The 22172-nt window shown below is 45.6% G+C and overlaps 2 protein-coding genes across 2 annotated transcripts; one reads left to right on the forward strand and one right to left on the reverse strand.

Annotated features, from left to right (window-relative positions):
* Positions 1–578: 578 nt before the first annotated feature.
* tnpo3 (transportin 3) lies at positions 579–15307 on the reverse strand. Its single transcript, XM_079294186.1, has 23 exons — positions 15073–15307; positions 13227–13427; positions 11644–11717; positions 9930–10086; positions 9625–9768; positions 9312–9487; positions 8818–8956; positions 7594–7740; positions 7197–7304; positions 6921–7012; positions 6598–6737; positions 5460–5651; positions 5109–5200; positions 4944–5020; positions 4788–4848; positions 4420–4560; positions 4104–4220; positions 2916–3010; positions 2679–2835; positions 1932–2099; positions 1748–1860; positions 1306–1389; positions 579–1220 (listed from the first exon to the last, which is right to left on the reverse strand). Exons 1-22 carry the CDS (start codon positions 15190–15192, stop codon positions 1329–1331), a joined length of 2772 nt encoding a protein of 923 aa, XP_079150312.1. The 5' UTR covers positions 15193–15307; the 3' UTR covers positions 579–1220; positions 1306–1328.
* Positions 15308–15532: 225 nt separating this feature from the next.
* opn1sw1 (opsin 1 (cone pigments), short-wave-sensitive 1) lies at positions 15533–21519 on the forward strand (the record flags this gene model as incomplete). Its single annotated transcript, XM_079294835.1, is given in 5 exon segments — positions 15533–15648; positions 20699–20867; positions 20957–20996; positions 21000–21113; positions 21217–21519. Coding segments are annotated over 5 exon segments (696 nt in total). The 5' UTR covers positions 15533–15578.
* Positions 21520–22172: the final 653 nt, after the last annotated feature.

The following is a 22172-nucleotide window of genomic DNA, read 5'->3' on the forward strand; positions in this document are numbered from 1 at the left end:
TACTGGAACATGAAACCGTGGCGGTTAGCAGTGTTTTTTTTCGGATTCCCATATTAATACATATGATTAATAAAACAAGGATTCATATTTCATTGGTCCGCTCCGTCTGGATCACATTTCAAAAGGTGTTTCCCTCCACAGACCAAACAAACAGGAACCAGTTCCACCGGAAAACTCCAGCGCTGTAACGATGACATCGCAGACGGTGTCGGATTACTGAGTGAAGGAACGGACGGGACTCTCCACAGATCAATGAGCATTATTCATGTGTGCAGGGTCCAATCAGAACCAATCAGAACCAGGGTCCAGTAACACTACCCGATTGTGTGTAGCCTACTTTCAAAATAAAAGAGAAACGATGATGACGCACGAATGAATCGAGAGTCTTCTTCGTCTAGTAGAACTCCCAGGTCCACCCGGTTCTGGTCCAGGTTCCTCTTCTTCAGGACCGATCAGAGGTCGGGCCTGTTGTGTTCTCTGAGCCCCCCCCAGACACTTACCTGGGTCACTTTCACACCCGATACACAACGAGACACATCCAGACGGATCAGACCATGAACACACTGAAGCAGACGGGATTTGTTGTTTCAGTTGTTTTTTGTTTATTGTTTACAACAAGGCTACATCACCGATGATGTCATGGTGTCAGTCTCTCCGTCTCATTACCCAGAGTTCACTCTGTCTCACTTTGTGGAAAAACAACTAAAAGTCAACCAAAGTTAAAAAGGTCAAAGGTGACGCCAAATCCTCCCAGCATTAAAGCCTCTACAGGCAGCCACTCAGCCAAGAGCATCATGGGAAAATCTTTTGGCTCTTTGTATGGCACGGACAAAAAACATCACGACCAAAGTCCCAAAAAATAAATCTTCTCTTAAAAACTGTTGGCCAGGCACGTCCTACAATTGATTACTGATGAAGATCCAACAGGACTGATCCACATCAGTTCACTTAGTGAACTCCTCCTAGTCCCGACCCCGCCCACCTGAAACCTGCTGGACCCGACCCCGCCCACCTGACACCTGCTGCAGGTGTGGTCAGGTGAGGTCGGGGGTCGGGGTGGAGAACTCACTCTGTCAGTCCTTCAGAGTTATTTGTCCTGTTTCACATTCAAAGTCCCTCCTCCATCTTCTTCATCATCTTCATCCCGTCCCTTTGGATCCTTGTCTGCAGTCGCAGCTTTTTGCCGTCACCTCTGAATGTTGGTCAACAAAAGATTTAACCTGAAACAGATGAAGACAACAGCTGCTGAACATCTGGATCACTGGTTGTACAGGTGTGTGGAGAGTTGCTTGTGGTCATAGTTACCTGGTGTTGTGTGAAGGTTGCAGCTATCGGAACAGTCTGGTGAACTCTCTGATGGCCCAACACACCTGTTTACACTCCTCAGCGCTGAGGAAGGAAGCACACATGAGCACAAACACAGGGCTGCCTTCAAGACCTCACTGAGGGAACACAACGCTTCGTTAAGAGGGTCATCGATGGTTATTCAGGCAGATGATGCAACAAATGTGTGTAGAGATCAGCAGGAGAGCTGTCTGATGAACGTAAAAACCTCCCTCTGTTGTCCTTCCTGAGTTCAGGTGAACTCAGGTGTGTTTAGTTCCTCACAGGATTTGTCTCAACTTGCTACGAGGACTCCAGTTTCTCTGCTTTCCACATTCAGATCAACAAGTCTCAACAAATACCCGAACGCCTCGCCGTCGGTTATTGAAATGGGAAAGAACACGATGTGTTGCTGGTGACTCACCTGGTGACCTGTTTGTGGAAATCGGTCAGCTGTTTGTGAGTGACGGTCTCGGCTCCTCCCGACGTCTCCTTTGGTAAACCTTTCAGAGCATTTTCTAACCAGCGACAGAAGGTCTGAAACAGAAGGAGGAGAGTTTGAAACGGTCCCCGGGGAACTCGACTCGACCGCGACTCGTTATACTCACAGGCCGGTCGAACACCATGACCTCCCACAGCACCTCGGCCACGTCCGGCAGCGTGTACGGAGGCAGACAGAAGCAGCACGAGTGCATCAGCTGAGTGATGAGCTGCTGACCGTGCTGCTCCATGGCTTGACCAATCAGCTGCTTCCTCACCTCAAAGTCTTCCTCGTGCTGCAGAGACAGACAGAGGACAGAGAGAGAGAGAGAGAGAGAGAGAGGACAGAGGAGAGAGAGAGAGAGAGAGAGAGAGAGAGATACAGAGGAGAGAGAGAGCGAGAGAGAGAGAGAGAGGACAGAGAGAGAGAGAGAGAGAGAGAGAGAGAGACAGAGAGGAGAGGAGAGGAGAGAGAGAGAGAGAGAGAGAGAGAGAGAGAGAGAGAGAGAGAGAGAGAGAGAGAGAGAGACAGAGGAGAGAGAGAGGACAGAGAGAGAGAGAGAGAGAGAGAGAGAGAGAGAGAGAGAGAGAGAGAGGAGAGGACAGAGAGAGAGAGAGGAGAGGACAGAGAGAGAGAGAGGAGAGGACAGAGAGAGAGAGAGAGAGAGAGAGAGAGAGAGAGAGAGAGAGGAGAGGACAGAGAGAGAGAGAGGAGAGGACAGAGAGAGAGAGAGAGAGAGAGAGAGAGAGACAGAGGAGAGGAGAGAGAGGAGAGAGAGAGACAGAGGACAGAGAGGACAGACATGATATGTGATGGTCCTGCCCTCACTGTGGTTTTCATGTCGATTGAATCTCGTTTTTTTCTGCTGACTCACGTCGTTGGCGACTCCGGTGTGAATGAGGTCTCGGACAAACTTCATGACGCTGCAGTTGGCGTCTCGGTGGTCCAATGAGGTGGCAGCGATGGCGCACTGGATGATGTGAACGATGATGCTGCTGCTGAGTAAAGTGACGGGACTCCTTTGGACAAACCTGAACGGGTAGAGACATCAGGCAGATGTACAGACACGCGTACCGCAGTAGAGCAATGTGTTCAGGTGAACCAGACTCACCTGGTGGCCAGTCTGAACAGGTCGTCCACGGTGTCGGGATGATTCCTCAGACCGTTCTGCTGCTCCAACAGCTGGAAAGTCGGCATACACAGAGCCTGGAGGAAGAGGTCAGTTATACATACCAGTTATTGTTGCACCTGGTAACGGTGGAGCTCATTTTAACTGCATTATATCCTGAATAATTAGGCTGTGTACTACTTACATCATAGTTTATTGGTTGATTTATATATTCTGTTAAGAATCTGAATCTCTAAAGTAACCGAACTGGTAACTAACATTATCAAGTAAATGTACAATATTTCCCTCATAATGTAGTGGAGTAGAAGTATAACGTTGCATGTAATGGAGATAGTCAAGTAGAGTACAAATACCTTAAACATGTACAGTAGTCGAGTAGCCTAAATGTACTTGTACTCGTTCATTTTGCTGTTAAAGTGCAGAAAAGTGTCTCGTGAGTCAAAATTGAATTTCCCGTACTTTCCCGACTATAAGCCGCTACGTTCTCCCCACGCTTTGAGACTGCGGCTTATACAACGGTGCGGCTTATGGGTGGATTTTCCCGTAGCTTTGCGCCGCCAACACATTTAACATAAATATGAATGAAGTACCTTTGACCTTTGACCTACCTCTCACTAGGACTGTTCACAAAAAAGGTTGAACGGCAAGATCCGTTTAACAGCACTAACGTTGTCTTCTTCTCTGAACATCATAACACGTCCGACTCGCTAGCTTCTAAGCTAATTTTAACATACCGCCAATGGGGAAATGCTAACCGCGATTAGCATTCGCGAATATGATACATCTTCGTACATCCTCTCACGCTTCATGCAGACATACTTACAGACTAAGGTCTCTCAAGACGACCAAACGGAAGAAGTGAAACGAAGCAGCGTGTCTTCTCATTACAATCTAAAAGCAACGAGGAAATAACTGTTGTAGCTCGTAGCTCGTAGCTAGAAGCTAGCGAGTCGGACATGTTATGATGTTGAGAGAAGAAGACAACGTTAGTGCTGTTAAAAGCATCTTGCCTTGAACAGGGACACCTGCGGCTTATAGACCAGTGCAGCTTCTCTGTGTACAAATTATTTTTTCTTTTAAAAATCAGCAGGTGCGCTCTATAGCCCGGAAAGTACGGTAACTCAATCAAATGTTCTTGCACCTATTCTGCAGGTGTGTCGGTGCGTTTACCTGCAACATGTCAAGCAGTCCTTGCCTGCAACCCTCCTCCATGCCATACTCGTCCACCAGAATGCTGCCCAGGTACAGGAAGCAGGAGTGTGGATACACCTGATACACACTCACCATCTGAAGACACCGAACAGCCAATCAAAACAAACATGGACAGGTGTGTTGTGTTTTTTTAGTGTTCTTTCTGGGTTTAGTTTCATCACCTGATGCAATGTGACGAACTATAAAAGACGCTAATATCACCGATTGCTCGTGAGACCCGATCAGTCCTACTCATTACAAATCAGGAAAGCAAACAGGTCCAGGTGAGTCTCACCTGAGTGACCAGTGGCTGCAGCAGGGAGGCGGAGCCTTTCCCGACACATCGTACAGCGAACCTGAGACAGCGACAGCATCGCTCCACGATCCTGTTATCAGCCTGATGAGTGTTCAGAGTCTCCGACAGCACTGGCCAGATCTAGAAGTGAGTCACATGACGCAGGTAAGAAATGTAAAACAAACCCTACAGGTAAGACATGTTCATTGAATACAGTATCTCATTGACAGTGGAGTCACATGATACAGATAAAACGTAACAATAACATACGAACGGCTCTACAGGGAGGTTGATCATGAATAAAATACTTTGTGTAAATATTCAAACGAGTCTTCCAGGAAGAATTCAGGTGAGCTCAGGTGTTTTACCTCCTGAATGACCTTCTGACAGGGGTGAGTCTGTCCGTTCTCTACAATAGGGTTTGTGTGTCTGTAGGAAAAACAAACAAATTGTAAGAAGCTATTCACAGTCTGCTGCTGTGATAATTTAAATAAAGTTTGAAATTTGAATACAGGTAAACTCACCTGAAGATAACAGCCAGTCTGTCGAGCCAGACGGTGGGATCAGCTGATTTACCATTCGTAGATTCCTCAGTCAAAAGCTGAAAGACAAAATAAAACATTAACTTTGGTATTAGTTTTAAAAGTGCTGCTTTTATTCAGAGTCAGGAGGACAGACAGGTGACTTACCTTTTTTAGAGCTATGACCTGAACAGCACAGAGATCACTGAGACATTCTGCAATCTTCTCCAGAGGAAGACGGGCCAGGACCAGAGCTGTACCTGTACAGGTAAATACACGACGCGTAACATTGAGGCAACAGACCCGAGGACCAGAGCTGTACAGGTAAATACACAAATAACTGAAGTTTTTCCATCAGGTGCACACAAGCAGCAGCTCCCACCGACCCATCAGCACTAGCTGGGAGTTGTCAGGTATTAGAATTAGTGATTATGAATACTAATTAGCCAGGTGGGGACAGTGTCAGGTGCACTGACCTGCCGATGTCTTTAAAGGTGTGTTACAGGTGTACTAACGTACCTTTAAGCAGTCCTACAGCGGCCTCGGTCGACAGGACGAAGGAGTCCAGGGCCCGAGCGATGTCCAGTAGACCCTGGAAGTGTTGAGCCATGTGGTCTCTGCACACTGAACAGATGTTGTGGATTGCCTTCGCTGCTGCCGACGCCAGAGATTTCTCTCTGAGGCCTTTCATCAGGTAGTTTAACACTGGGTCTGTGACAGGAAGAGGAAACACAGAGTCAGGGTTTTCAAAATAAACGTACCACCTTTACAGAGTCAGGACAATGAAGACAAGTCATATATCATATCAGTCCAGTTTCTCACTGGTTACCAGTATAAAATCAGTCCAGTCAAAACACCTTTTATTGCCTGTTTTATTCTGCCATGCTGCCATTGAACGGTTTCATTCTGCCATTGAACTGTTTCATTCTGCCATTGAACGGTTTCATTCTGCCATTGAACGGTTTCATTCGGCCATTGAACGGTTTCATTCTGCCATTGAACGGTTTCATTCTGCCATTGAACGGTTTCATTCTGCCATTGAACGGTTTCATTCTGCCATTGAACGGTTTCATTCTGCCATTGAACGGTTTCATTCTGCCATTGAACGGTTTCATTCTGCCATTGAACGGTTTCATTCTGCCATTGAACTGTTTCATTCGGCCATTGAACGGTTTCATTCTGCCATTGAACGGTTTCATTCTGCCATTGAACGGTTTCATTCTGCCATTGAACGGTTTCATTCTGCCATTGAACGGTTTCATTCTGCCATTGAACGGTTTCATTCTGCCATTGAACGGTTTCATTCTGCCATTGAACGGTTTCATTCTGCCATTGAACTGTTTCATTCTGCCATTGAACTGTTTCATTCGGCCATTGAACGGTTTCATTCTGCCATTGAACGGTTTCATTCTGCCATTGAACGGTTTCATTCTGCCATTGAACGGTTTCATTCTGCCATTGAACGGTTTCATTCTGCCATTGAACGGTTTCATTCTGCCATTGAACGGTTTCATTCTGCCATTGAACGGTTTCATTCTGCCATTGAACGGTTTCATTCTGCCATTGAACGGTTTCATTCTGCCATTGAACGGTTTCATTCTGCCATTGAATGCCTGCTGACTCCTCACTAATCTTAAACTAAATCATGAACGCTTACCGAGGAATCTTGGGTTTCTGTCCACGACCTCGCTCATCTCCCCGACCAGCTCGATGCTCGTATAACGAACTGCCATATGGACGGTTTCCGGAAGTAGAACCACCTGCTGCAACACCTCCGACAGCGTTGGGTTGTTGTCTCTGAAAGATAAACACAACTTTTTAATGACATGTATTCCTGACAGATTCAGAATAATCATACGGAAAGAACACACCAGGAGGTTTAGGGTTAAAAAATAAACTGATATCCTTAACGTGTTTCATATTTTCTTTCTCCTGAAGGAAAAAAAACTTTGATTCTAAAAAGAATCTTCAGATACTCACGGATCTACACTTTTTGCAATTGCAGCCATGATGAATAGAACAGCTTCCGTCACCTCCCAGGAAGGGTTTCCTTCTTTTAACGTAGAATATAACTGAGAACAAACAGAACATCTTTTAAAATAGAATATGAAAGAGAACAAAGACTTTTAAAGTAGAATATAAACGAGAACAAACAGAAGATATTTTAAAGTAGAATATTTGACTGAAAATAAACAGTGGAGAACATTTACAAATAGAATCAATCGACAAGCCTTTTGTTGTAGATTCAAACTTTACCTGAGAGAAACACTCCATGGATCCAACAAGAAAAATGACGTCTTTAACGAGGTCAGAGACTCTCATCCTAAACTCCCCAAAGTCATCTGTGTCCTCTGGGATTCCGTCCTGTTGGGTCACAACAATTAGATAGTTGACATTTTAACTACAACAGAACTAAACCAACAGAACTTGAACAGTATTTGTGAGAGTGTTGTCTTGATTTTATGTCAAAGTATGTGACTAATATTTGAGTAATAAAGTTCTGGCTGAGGATTTTATCAGTTAGAGGTGGTTCTGTGTAGACTTGATCCGGGTTCCTCAGCATGATAGGAAAATAAAACCAGACTAATAAAGTTCTGGTTGAGGATTTTATCAGTTTCAAATGGTTCTGTGTAGACCTGATCAGGTGACTTACGTGGTCTGGATCGAGTTGACAGTGTCGTGCCAAACAGTGCAGAAGTCTCTGGATGTACGGTCTGAAGATGGTGTGAAGCGCTGCATCATTTATTTTATACAGATGTTCTCCAAGACGGTACCAGAAGTTAAAGGAGATCTCCACGACCTGGATCAGAACAAATACAAGACAACAGGGAGACCAGGAAAGAGGATAAGTATCACAAATTCATGGAGATCAAACAGAAGGGTTTATTTTCATACCTTGTACAGAGGGTGTTGTGGTTGTTTTCGTACCTTGTACTGTACCGAGGGTGTTGGTTGTTTTCGTACCTTGTACCGAGGGTGTTGTGGTTGTTTTCGTACCTTGTACCGAGGGTGTTGTGGTTGTTTTCGTACCTTGTACCGAGGGTGTTGTGGTTGTTTTCGTACCTTGTACCGAGGGTGCTGTGGTTGTTTTCGTACCTTGTACCGAGGGTGCTGTGGTTGTTTTCGTACCTTGTACCGAGGGTGTTGTGGTTGTTTTCGTACCTTGTACCGAGGGTGTTGTGGTTATTTTCGTACCTTGTACCGAGGGTGTTGTGGTTGTTTTCGTACCTTGTACCGAGGGTGTTGTGGTTGTTTTCGTACCTTGTACCGAGGGTGTTGTGGTTGTTTTCGTACCTTGTACAGAGGGTGTTGTGGTTATTTTCGTACCTTGTACCGAGGGTGTTGTGGTTATTTTCGTACCTTGTACCGAGGGTGTTGTGGTTGTTTTCGTACCTTGTACCGAGGGTGTTGTGGTTGTTTTCGTACCTTGTACCGAGGGTGTTGTGGTTGTTTTCGTACCTTGTACCGAGGGTGTTGTGGTTGTTTTCGTACCTTGTACCGAGGGTGTTGTGGTTGTTTTCGTACCTTGTACCGAGGGTGTTGTGGTTGTTTTCGTACCTTGTACCGAGGGTGTTGTGGTTGTTTTCGTACCTTGTACCGAGGGTGTTGTGGTTATTTTCGTACCTTGTACCGAGGGTGTTGTGGTTATTTTCGTACCTTGTACCGAGGGTGTTGTGGTTATTTTCGTACCTTGTACCGAGGGTGTTGTGGTTATTTTCGTACCTTGTACCGAGGGTGTTGTGGTTATTTTCGTACCTTGTACCGAGGGTGTTGTGGTTATTTTCGTACCTTGTACTGAGGGTGTTGCGGATATTTTCATACCTTGTACTGAGTGTGCTGTAGTGTTAATGTACTTGTGTTGTGGTTATTTTTGTACCTCATATTGCGGGTGTCCTGCACAGATCAGCAACAGCTCCAGTGTCCTCAGGTCTCCCATACCCTGGCCTGGACTCCTGACTGTCGTCTCTAAAAATGTCTCGCAGAGTTCGGTAAAGATCCTGCAGTAGTTCAGCACTCTGAGGGCAGAAATCAAACGTAAATGAGGCTGACACACTGATTTATTTACCATGTATCTGATCAGGATAATTACTTTTATTACATATTTTTTTATCTTAAAAAGTATTGCTATTCCATTTTATTATTTGGATTATATTTAATTGACTATCATTTGCATCAATGCCTCCTGAATTATTGAAATCTAACTACCTAAAGCACTTTTTTATAAATAAATTGCTGTATAAATAATATTTATTATTATTAGCGCTATGTCGTCAGCGTAACGCTGCTGCCTCTATGAATTACAGAAATCCTCCTGGCAGAGATTAATCTCCTTAGGGATGAATAATTAGGATGAATTTAGAAGGTGCTCACTTGTCGAGGTCTTCTCGAGCCACGGCCATGTGATACGCCGTCTCCAGCGTGAGGACGCCCTGTAATAGCTGTAGAGCCAACCCCATGTTGGTCTCTACGTTTTCTATGGCGTAGAGGGACGAGCACACGCAGTCCGATGCCGCCTCATGGAGGTTGGTGGAGGTTTGATCCCTCTGCTGTGGGAAACATGAGACCGAACACTGTTGTAGCGTATGCAACTGTTTTCATACGTCGTTTTGATGATGCGCAATAATCCTGTAAAAACAGGAAGCAGGCGTCCGTGTAAACCTGTTTAGACAAGTTTAAACCTCACCAGGACTTGGAAGAGGACCATGAGCAGCTGGTTGCTGGCCATGAAGTTACTGTCGAGGACCCCCAGGTTGAACCAGCTACCCAAACAGCGAAAGACCTTGATGAGCATCTTCTCGTCGCTACCCGCCTTCTCCACACACGACGTCTTAAATAAAGTAAAAACAAAAGAGTGAGGAGGATTTCTGCGTTTCAGTCTGAGATGAGGGTCGTCTAAATAATAAACAATAAACATTGAGTCATTTAACATCAAATGTTCACGACTGTGAAAATCAGAAAGTTAAACAGCTGGAAATAAGGTAAACGAACCAGCAAAGTGACGACAGTGCTGGAGTAATACGCCAGATCCTCGATGATTTCCGTCCTTCGGTTGGCTCCGATTCGTAGAGATCGACTATGAACTTCCTCCGGCAGCACGGTGAGAATCTCTATGAGGAAGGACATCGAGCTGATGTCATTGTTGTACCTGAGAGGGGGCGGAGACATGGACAGGTGAGTCACAGAGGACAACAGCATTGTAGGTGTGAAAGCTACAGGCAGACGTCCCGCAGGTGTGAAAGCTACAGGCAGACGTCCCGCAGGTGTGAAAGTTACACGCAGACGTCCCGCAGGTGTGAAAGCTACAGGCAGACGTCCCGCAGGTGTGAAAGCTACAGGCAGACGTCCCGCAGGTGTGAAAGTTACAGGCAGACGTCCCGCAGGTGTGAAAGTTACACGCAGACGTCCCGCAGGTGTGAAAGCTACAGGCAAACGTCCCGCAGGTGTGAAAGTTACAGGCAGACGTCCCGCAGGTGTGAAAGTTACAGGCAAACGTCCCGCAGGTGTGAAAGTTACAGGCAAACGTCCCGCAGGTGTGAAAGTTACAGGCAGACGTCCCGCAGGTGTGAAAGTTACAGGCAGACGTCCCGCAGGTGTGAAAGTTACACGCAAACGTCCCGCAGGTGTGAAAGTTACACGCAAACATCCCGCAGGTGTGAAAGTTACACGCAAACGTCCCGCAGGTGTGAAAGTTACACGCAAACATCCCGCAGGTGTGAAAGTTACACGCAAACGTCCCGCAGGTGTGAAAGTTACACGCAAACGTCCCGCAGGTGTGAAAGTTACACGCAAACGTCCCGCAGGTGTGAAAGTTACAGGCAGACGTCCCGCAGGTGTGAAAGTTACAGGCAGACGTCCCGCAGGTGTGAAAGTTACAGGCAAACGTCCCGCAGGTGTGAAAGTTACAGGCAGACGTCCCGCAGGTGTGAAAGTTACAGGCAAACGTCCCGCAGGTGTGAAAGTTACAGGCAAACGTCCCGCAGGTGTGAAAGTTACAGGCAGACGTCCCGCAGGTGTGAAAGTTACACGCAAACGTCCGCAGGTGTGAAAGTTACACGCAAACGTCCCGCAGGTGTGAAAGTTACACGCAAACGTCCCGCAGGTGTGAAAGTTACACGCAAACGTCCCGCAGGTGTGAAAGTTACACGCAAACGTCCCGCAGGTGTGAAAGTTACAGGCAAACGTCCCGCAGGTGTGAAAGTTACAGGCAAACGTCCCGCAGGTGTGAAAGTTACACGCAAACGTCCCGCAGGTGTGAAAGTTACACGCAAACGTCCCGCAGGTGTGTAAGTTACACGCAAACGTCCCGCAGGTGTGAAAGTTACAGGCAAACGTCCCGCAGGTGTGAAAGTTACACGCAAACGTCCCGCAGGTGTGAAAGTTACACGCAAACGTCCCGCAGGTGTGAAAGTTACACGCAAACGTCCCGCAGGTGTGAAAGTTACACGCAAACGTCCCGCAGGTGTGAAAGTTACAGGCAGACATCCCGCAGGTGTGAAAGTTAGTCAGACGTCCCGCAGGTGTGAAAGTTACAGCACTGAAAGACGGTGAAAGACGTCTTTAACCATCAAAGATATTTTATCTGTAAAACTTTCCGTCTGTAATGAATTATTACTGATCCGTTGGCCATATTTGTAGTTCCTGTCTACTGTCAACATGTCGTTTGTTTAAAAAGTTTCAGCTGTGTGGTTGTGGGAAGTCTTACTTTTCTATGAGCGTGTGAACACATCCTTTCCATGAGGCCATCTGAAGAGCGAGATCTGCGATGGCTAAAGCCAGCTAAGGAAAAAGAGATTAACAAAAACAAGATCAGTAAAGTGATTCAAGAGAATAAAATAGAGACACTTTAATTTACTGGATAAATACAAAGAGACTTCCTCTTTTGTTCTGTTTACGTGTGACGAAGCTCAGCTATATTAACTTTAACGGCTTCCTTCTTGTTTTGATTCTGTTGTAAGAGTTCGGAGTTCCTCCACACTTTGGAAACCAAAAGCTGATGCAAGCTATGTGTCAAATGTTTTTTAGTTTAGCTGCAAGGCTGTCAGCTTTGTATGAAGTTAAGTTTAGTCTAGCTTAGCTGTAAGGTTGTCAGCTTTGTATGAAGTTAAGTTTAGTCTAGCTTAGCTGTAAGGTTGTCAGCTTTATATGAAGTTAAGTTGAGCCTAGCTTAGCTGTAAGGTTGTCAGCTTTGTATGAAGTTAAGTTGAGCCTAGCTTAGCTGTAAGGCTGTCAGCTTTGTATGAAGTTAAGTTTAGTCTAGCTTAGCTGTAAGGTTGTCAGCTTTATATGAAGTTAAGTTGAGCCTAGCTTAGCTGTAAGGTTGTCAGCTTTGTATGAAGTTAAGTTTAGTCTAGCTTAGCTGTAAGGTTGTCAGCTTTATATGAAGTTAAGTTGAGCCTAGCTTAGCTGTAAGGTTGTCAGCTTTATATGAAGTTAAGTTGAGCCTAGCTTAGCTGTAAGGTTGTCAGCTTTGTATGAAGTTAAGTTTAGTCTACCTTAGCTTATTTTAGCTAGTTGAGAAGCTATCGGTGAGTTAAAGCCGAGAACGTGGTGGTTCAGTGTTTGTACTGTTTATTTTTCGGGGAATAAATGCTTCAACTCCTCAATGCTCTTGAGGAGCCCCAAGTTGAGTTCTATTGTCTTGCTTGTCAGCCAGCTGATGATGTAAGTGAAGGGGTTAAACCTTAAATGTAGCGACAACTCTGGTGGACTCAAGGTGGACCAGCTATACTCCTGAGTTTAACTAAGCTGTATTCTGAATGTTTCTTTTAACTGTTAAAATAATAGCATGGTTAAACTAGGTAAACTACTTTGTATCAGGAAAACACAAAGTAAAATCCTAAAATGTCAACAACAGCATCATGTTGTATATATTGATGTATAATAATCTGTTTTTAAAGCTTGTGTTATGAAGGTAAACAGCTCATAATTCATCTCTAATATCTATTTTATATTCATGTGAAAACATCCCCTTCAAACTACCGGATTTATTCTAGTGCATCACCAAAACTACATTTTACAGATGACATGTGAACACATCACGATAACGTAATAATGTACCTTCAGCCAGTCCTCATGTTCACTGAGCAGAGCCTGAAGGCATCATAGTGTAACTCAATTAAAGCCCCTTTAACGTTAGCGGTTAGCTATTTAACCGCTAACGTTAACTCGCTCTCCTTCATCCGGATTCTTTGTGAAACTCAATCTGTTGATTTTACAGCCTGTTGTCTTTCGTTGAAGTGTTTGAAATGTTATTTCTCTGATGAAAATGCAGGTGAGACTCGTTACCTGTGTGACAATGATGGGCGACAGGTCTTTGAGGTTCTGGATGTGGGTCAGTAGCGATTCTCGCAGTGCATTGTGGGTCTCGGGTGGAAGCTCGTAGAAGGATGTCTGGATCTTCATCTTCATCGTCTGAGCAGCAAAATAACACGACTCGACGTCCTGCTTGAGCTGCAGAAGCTGATCCGAGATCTCCCACGCGTACATCTGTAGGACAGGAAGTGATCTCATTACATTACTGTTTATTATTATTTATTCTATTATTTCAGTTATCTGCATCGTATCTGCAGACCAGGTAGACTAAAAACAGATCTGTGACGACTTCAAACATGACAAGAATAATAATGAACATTATGACCCCTCAGGTTGGGAACATTATGTTATTGGTGTTCTTCTTCTATGGTTTCTGTTGGTAGAATACAACACACTGCTGATCTCAGACTCCAGACCTGGTCGGACCACCAGGCCTCAAACCTGGACTCTGGCCTGGATTCTGTCCTCCGGATCAACAAAACCTCCGAACCATAAAGCAACATCGGTGTTTCCAGCAGACCTGAGGGAGTCCCAACAGGTCCATGAGGAGTCCTGATCTGAAGACCTAGACTCTAGTCCTGTTGTGGATTCCCAACATGTCTATGAGGAGTCCTGATCTGAAGACCTAGACTCTAGTCCTGTTGTGGATTCCCAACAGGTCCATGAGGAGTCCTGATCTGAAGACCTAGACTCTAGTCCTGTTGTGGATTCCCAACAGGTCTATGAGGAGTCCTGATCTGAAGACCTGGACCTGAAGGGACCCTGATATGCTGGTCTACTTCAGATTCAAGTAGCATTCAGAAACCAGCAGCATGGGAACAACAACAACAACATTTACAAACCACAACAGTCCAGATGTGTTTTCAACTGAATACATAAGGACATCCAGCCGTCACCTGTGTGACCACTGACCAGGGTCACCTGTGCAGGTACAACACGGAACAGAAGCATCATTTCTATCAGCCAATCACGAGGGCAATGTGGGATTTATAAGAGCCACAGTGTTTGCTGATAGTCACACAAGAGGACCAGAACCTGCTGAACCAGATCCACCAATAACAACAACCACGCCACAGCAGGAAACGAGCCTCCATACATATACATATATATATATATCCCTCTCTCTCTGTCTGTCTGTCTCCCTCTCTCTCTCTGTGTCTCTCTGTCTGTCTGTCTGTCTCTCTCTCTCTCTGTGTCAGTTTAAAATGTTTAAAACATAATTTTAATTTCTGGAGTTTAGTTTTCTCTCCTGCAGATAATAATAATAATAATAATTGTTATTATAATAATATAGATGTACTCTTGTTTTTAAAACAGGTTTTGGGTTTTGAGGCTTTTCCTGTCCGTTAAACTTTAGTGACGACACGTTTGATCGCGTGAGAGACTAAACTTTAATGCAACACACTGACATTAGCCTAACATGCTAACGGAGCTAGCTGTGGCCTTCTTTAACTCCTCTGGGACTAAAAACAGAAGAACCTCCGTCTTTAAAACACACAATAATAATAACAATAATAATAATAATAATAAACCTTCCCGTTTGTGCAGCAGCTAACGAAGGCAGCTACATATGAGAGCTAGCACAGTTTGTGTGTTGTGATCCATTCATTTAGCTTAGCTTTAGCTATGATGCTAACGTGAACCTGCGGTTCCTCCTCTGAGACTGCGCAGTTCAGCTCACCTGTGCTTTTATTGAACAGGTACGGTTCTAATGTTTAAACCCGGTCCAAACGGACCACATTAGAAGCACCACCTCGGAACCCTTCCGCCGGTCCCCCCACCTAAAGCCTCCCCCGGCCTCTCCCCATTTTCTTCTTACCGATCTCTGGAGCTCTCCGAGCCAGACGGAGGCTCGCTCCTTCCCGGCCGGGTCCGGGTCGTGGTACAGAGCTTGGACCGCCTGGTAGACCAGGGCCAGGTTCGGTTTGCCCCCCTCCATAGAGCTCACGTCAGAAGCAAGGGATGTGAGATAAGGCAGGAAGGTTTTTAAACCAACAACGCGGCGGATATCTCTGATGAGAGTCCTACACGGTCTGTATGTCGACCGCCATCTCGCACTGGCTTCCCGCGTGCAACCACGATCATCTCCCGGGCAGGAAAAACAGGCAGAAACATTAGTTCCGCTCTGTCATGATCTGGAGCACTTCACACAGAACTCCATTCAAAAGAAAATAAACGTGTATCTGTTGCTTCACATGAAGAAGTTATTATTACTATTATTAATAAACACATTTAAAGAGGACAGAACAGGCTTTGTAGATGAAGGGATGAAGACCAGAACAGCCTCCAAGACCAGATGAAGACCAGAACAGCCTCCAAGACCAGATGAAGACCAGAACAGCCTCCAGGACAATGTGGTCCAGACAAAGATCCAGAGGCCAGATCCAGAGTCCAGGTCTTCAGTAAAGCTCAGTTTTTGCTGTTTGTAATAATAGTTGGAATGCTGTTAAGCATTCCAACTATTCTTCGAATCTTTATTCAACTTCTTCTATTTCTTCCGTCGCACCGCTTCTCCTCCTTCATTTTTTAAGCTACAGAAACCGTTCAACTATTAAAATGTTCAGCTCTTTCACCAGAGGTCTGCTATGACTTTTTATATTTCTAACCTTTAAACTTTTTGAATTATTAAGCTTTTTATTATTTCAATAGGATCTCTATGGAGAATATTTTCAAATGGCTTCAGGCACACAGGTGTTTACGATTGAGCCAATTAGTGATGTTGATAAACACACAGACTCACAGACACACGCGCACATACACTCCTCTCTCTCTCTCTCTCCCTCTCTCTCTCTCTCTCTCACTAATTCTTTCTTCTCTCTCTCTCTCTCTCTCTCTCTCTCTCTCTCTCTCTCTCTCTCTCTCACTAATTCTTTCTTCTCTCTCTCTCTCTCTCGCTCACTAATTCTTTCTTCTCTCTCTCTCTCTCTCTCTCTCTCTCTCTCTCTCTCACTAATTCTTTCTTCTCTCTCTCTCTCTCACTAATTCTTTCTTCTCTCTCTCTCTCTCTCTCTCTCTCTCACTAATTCTTTCTTCTCTCTCTCTCTCTCTCTCTCTCTCTCTCTCTCTCTCACTAATTCTTTCTTCTCTCTCTCTCTCTCTCACTAATTCTTTCTTCTCTCTCTCTCTCTCTCTCTCTCTCTCTCACTAATTCTTTCTTCTCTCTCTCTCTCTCTCTCTCTCTCTCTCTCTCTCTCTCTCTCTCTCTCTCTCTCTCTCTCTCTCACTAATTCTTTCTTCTCTCTCTCTCTCGCTCTCTCTCTCTCTCTCTCTCACTAATTCTTTCTTCTCTCTCTCTCTCTCTCACTAATTCTTTCTTCTCTCTCTCTCTCTCTCTCTCTCACTAATTCTTTCTTCTCTCTCTCTCTCTCTCTCTCTCTCTCACTAATTCTTTCTTCTCTCTCTCTCTCTCTCTCTCACTAATTCTTTCTTCTCTCTCTCTCTCTCTCTCTCTCACTAATTCTTTCTTCTCTCTCTCTCTCTCTCTAGGACTAGATGAAGTGATGAAGACTAGAACAGCCTCCAGGACAAGATAAAGTGATGAAGACCAGAGCAGCCTCCAGGACTAGATGAAGTGATGAAGACTATAACAGCCTCCAGGACTAGATGAAGTGGTGAAGTCTAGAGCAGCCTCCAGGACTAGATGAAGTGGTGAAGACCAGAACAGCCTCTAGGACAAGATGAAGTGATGAAGACTATAACAGCCTCCTGGACTGGATGAAGTGATGAAGACCAGAACCGCCTCCAGGAGTAGATGAAGTGATGAAGACCAGAGCAGCCTCCAGGACTAGATGAAGTGATGAAGACTAGAACAGCCTCCAGGAGTAGATGAAGTGATGAAGACCAGAGCAGCCTCCAGGACAAGATGAAGTGATGGAGACCAGAGCAGCCCCCAGGACTAGATGAAGTGATGAAGACCAGAGCAGCCTCCAGGACTAGATGAAGTGATGGAGACCAGAGCAGCCTCCTGGACTAGATGAAGTGATGAAGACTAGAACAGCCTCCAGGACAAGATGAAGTGATGAAGACCAGAGCAGCCTCCTGGACTAGATGAAGTGATGAAGACTAGAACAGCCTCCAGGACAAGATGAAGTGATGAAGACCAGAGCAGCCTCCTGGACTGGATGAAGTGATGAAGACCAGAGCAGCCTCCAGGACTAGATGAAGTGATGAAGACCAGAGCAGCCTCCAGGACTAGATGAAGTGATGAAGACCAGAGCAGCCTCCTGGACTGGATGAAGTGATGAAGACCAGAGCAGCCTCCAGGACTAGATGAAGTGATGAAGACTAGAACAGCCTCCAGGACAAGATGAAGTGATGAAGACCAGAGCAGCCTCCTGGACTGGATGAAGTGATGAAGACCAGAGCAGCCTCCAGGACTAGATGAAGTGATGAAGACCAAAGCAGCCTCCAGGACTAGATGAAGTGATGAAGACCAGAGCAGCCTCCAGGACTAGATGAAGTGATGAAGACTAGAACAGCCTCCTGGACTGGATGAAGTGATGAAGACCAGAACCGCCTCCAGGACTAGATGAAGTGATGAAGACAAGAGCAGCCTCCAGGACTAGATGAAGTGATGAAGACCAGAGCAGCCTCCTGGACTGGATGAAGTGATGAAGACCAGAGCAGCCTCCAGGACTAGATGAAGTGATGCAGTGACAAGGTGAAGATGAAGTGATGGAGTGGAGGGTTTTCAAAAAGGAGGCAGAGATTAAGGTCTTTATCCTCGTCCTCAGATTAACAGTTTGAGCTTCGAGGTCTTTTTGTGTCTCATCGGATGATCTGACATTGTTTGTGGATTTTCAGGATTGAGGAGGACCATCAGCTCAGGTAGATCTCAAACATCCGGATTAGATCTGAAGTTGCACGGACTGAAAACCGAAAGGGTCTTATGGGATTGTTCTCTGCGGGCCACCTGCTGCTGCTGACAACGTCACTGAGCTTCATGCAGCACTGCAGTTTACACTTCATCACCAACTGGGAAGCATTTATATGGAATCAATAACACATTTGACCCTGAATGTAACCCTATGAATAATATATGTTCACATAACACACTGAATATAACTATAAATATAATGTATTCACATAACACACTAAATATTACTCTATAAATATAATGTAGTCACATAACACACTAAATATTACTCTATAAATATAATGTATTCACATAAAACACTAAATATAAGTCATGTAGTTCTATAAACTTTGTTCAGGAACAGGGCCACGCCCAGAACACAGCTCATTTCCTCTGCGTAGAGTATTTAAGCACAACGAACCCGTTCACTTCCTCTTCGACTCTTGTCTTCACAAGACGTACGACAGACGCTCTCTAACTCAGCAGACGCTCCATCCCCACATCCCTCTACCCCACATCCCTCTACCCCACATCCCTCTACCCCACATCCCTCTACCCCACATCCCTCTACCCCACATCCCCCTACCCCACATCCCTCTACCCCACATCCCTCTACCCCACATCCCTCTACCCCACATCCCCCTACCCCACATCCCTCTACCCCACATCCCTCTACCCCACATCCCTCTACCCCACATCCCTCTACCCCACATCCCTCTACCCCACATCCCTCTACCCCACATCCCCCTACCCCACATCCCTCTACCCCACATCCCTCTACCCCACATCCCTCTACCCCACATCCCTCTACCCCTACCCCACATCCAGACGAGCAACGCTCTCTGACTCAGCTTTCATACGCTTCAACACCAGCACGACAGACAAGCAACATCTTAAAACCGCTGACCTTTCACAAAGGCTCTCCTCGACCCTTCCGGACGACCAGCCATATCCCGAAGCTCCCTCCTTTTCTCACCACTCTCGTCGCTAGCAACATCGGCTGCGTTTAGCCATCCACATTCCCCGCAGCTCTCGATAACCATCCTCCGTCAACTCCGAAGCCGTCCGCCCCGCCTTCCAACAGCTCGGGGGGGAGATCCCGATTCGGAATCCCATCCTTCGACCCTACTCCTCTCAATTCTTCACCCACGCCGCTCTCCCGACAGCCAAGTTCCAGGCGCTCGAACGACCGGTAAACCACCGCGACCCTCTTTCACCATTCCGAGGCCCCGACAGTCACACTTGACGAAGCACGTAAACCGAGCTAAACTGACACCAGTTCCTCTCCTGCCGGAACGGCATCTCCTTCTTCCACGACGAACACATCACCAAGCCGGAAGACATCCAGCTTTTCACAGATGCAGCACCTTCGATCAGCTTTGACGGCTTCTACAGTGACAATCGGTCCTTGGCCTCGTGAATTCTCATCGCCCACACCTTCCTCCGTGATCTACGAAACACATCCCATTGTCATAGTAGCCATTCTTTGGGGCATGAACGGTCCATTAAAGACCATTGCCATCCACTCAGAATATAGCGCAGACGGCATCCTAAACAACGTCGCCCCCAAGCTCTCATCGTACCTCACCGGACGGAACCGCTTCCAAGCTTTCGCAACTCCTTCAGCCTTCCATTACCGTCACTCGAGATCTTTACCCCCACGACCTTCAGTCACTTATCTTTTCCCTTCTTAAGGTCAAGCCCTCCACCGTACATGTTTACATAAGCGGAATTAACTTCTTCACAAACTCTCCTCAGGGCTCCGTGCCCAGCCTACCCACTCACACGTCGCCATGCTACTCAAAGGTCCGTAAAGCCAAACTACGCCTAAACGGCTGCCCCTCACTCAACGGTCCCCCTTCGATCGACTAACCTCCTTCCTACAAACCCTCCTCGTTTCTTCTTCCTTACATCCCTTCATCCCTACATCCCTCTACCTCGACCCCTACCCCTCATCCCTACATCCCATCATCCCTCTACCCTATATCTATTCATCCCTCGACCCCTTCCGCTTCTTGAATCTAACAATCATTCCACTGTGCAATAAACCTCTCGAAACTCATACTGTTATTGCCGTGGTCCTTGTTAGTGAATATAAATATAATGTATTCACATAAAACATTAAATATAACACTGTAAATATAATATATACGTATAAAACACTGAATATTACTGTATAAATATATATTCACAAGTACAATGTAACAGAAATGTAAAAGAATACCACATGGAGAGGTTTCACCTCCAGATCTTACTTCCTGTGTTGTTGGGATTACAATGATTCACTAATGAGTAATTCTTTAACCCTTTAATGAAGCGTCAGTTTAATGTGGATGAAGGTTCCAGAGATCAAACTGTTTGACATGTGAACAAACAGTTCGTTAAAGGGTTAACTGTAATATGAAGATTGGATCAGTTCGATTCAGAGACGGGCATTAAACGACCGCTCACTGCTTCTTCATCTTCGTCAAACAACAAACAGACAGAATTATATACATTTTCTTCTTCTCTGGTGTTCCTTGAGGTCACTTATCTTTGAGGTCACTTATCTTTGTACCGTCATGTGTTAACCCCCCTCTGGCCTCTGCAGGACTTGTGACAGCCTGGTCTTTGGCCGTCTTGTCTCTTGAGAGATATCTGATCATCTGTAAACCGTTCGGAGCCTTTACGTTCAGCAATAGCCACGCTCTGGCTGCTGTCGGCTTCACCTGGTTCATGGGCATCGGTTGTGCCGTCAAACCTTTCTTTGGCTGGAGCAGGTGAGTAACACACCTGTGTGAGGTTATCAGAGTCTGGCTTTCTCCAGACTTAATCGGACGTTTTTAAACATGAACCACGTTATTTTCAGGTACATCCCTGAAGGTCTGGGCTGCTCCTGCGGACCCGACTAGTACACTCACAATGAGGAGTACAACTGCAGCAGCTACACATACTTCCTGATGGTGACCTGCTTCATCTTTCCGCTCGCCATCATCATCTTCTGCTACTCTGTTACTGGGTGCTCTGTGAGCCGTGAGTTTAAGTCTGACGAACTTGTTCAATCAATCAGTCGATCGACCATGATTGAAGGTCCTGGTCTGAGGTCCCGGTCTTGTTTCTTGTGTTCAGGTAGCAGCTCAGCAGGCGGAGTCGGAATCCACCCAGAAGGCCGAGAAGGAAGTGTCGAAGATGATAATCGTCACGGTCGGATCCTTCGTCACCTGCTACGGTCCGGACGCTGCGGCAGCTCTGTACTTTGCCACCAGCACAGAGTTAAACAAAGACTATCGACTCATCACCATCCCTGCATTCTTCTCCAAAAGCTTTCCAATATTCTCACGCTGCTCCACCCTGAAACACTTTGACATCTTTTACTTTCATGCTTCTCACTCCACCGTTCTGCAGATTGTCATCGTGCTCTGTGTTTCATGACAGTTGATAAATATCGTATACACACTCCTGTCTCAGGTCGGTCTATCTAGTCATATCGTGCACCTGGACAGACTGCCTTCCACTACTAACAATAATAAAGTACAGAGGAAGAATCATCCCGCTGGATGAAGTGAAACGTTTGATTTTGTTTGCTGTTGAGAGCTGTGATTGATTCCGATGCTGCTCATGAGCATCTGGCTGTGTCGTTGTGTCGTCTGGCTGTGTCGGTGTGTCGTGTCATTGTGTCGTCGTGTGTTCTTTTATTTTGGTTATTCATGTTTTTTTCCATTGAATGGTATATTTGACACTGAACTAGTTCATCTTTATCTCAGTGATAGTGTCTAAATGAGCATAAAATATCACTACACGGACAACAAAATAGATGTAAATGTTGATCAACAGCTTATTCCATTCTGCTCATAATAAAACAAGTAAACAAGTCAAAAGTTGACCCTGTCAGGTCCATTCTCCATCCATTGTGTGCGTCCCTTTAAGAATTAGGATTTGGGAGTGACGCGGATAGGAAAGCTAGTTTATCTGTCTTTCCTTCACAAGCAGGAAAATTATTTCTCTCTTTATGTGAGAAAAGTTCATATTTGTGTTGTCAAATTTCACGATGACCCTGAAATTCGGTCTCTTGTGTGATCATGTAC

This window comes from Melanostigma gelatinosum (assembly GCF_949748355.1).
Source record: "Melanostigma gelatinosum genome assembly, chromosome: 22".
NCBI classification, from domain to species: Eukaryota; Metazoa; Chordata; class Actinopteri; order Perciformes; family Zoarcidae; genus Melanostigma; species Melanostigma gelatinosum.

Coding starts and splice junctions, on each gene's coding strand:
- tnpo3 (XM_079294186.1), bottom strand. CDS start 15,192: ATGGAGGGGGGCAAACCGAACCTGGCCCTGGTCTACCAGGCGGTCCAA. Junction 8,957..9,311: donor GCTCGAGAAGACCTCGACAA/GTGAGCACCTTC, acceptor TTCTGCCCTCAG/AGTGCTGAACTACTGCAGGA. Junction 4,561..4,787: donor GTCAGAAGGTCATTCAGGAG/GTAAAACACCTG, acceptor ACTCACTTCTAG/ATCTGGCCAGTGCTGTCGGA.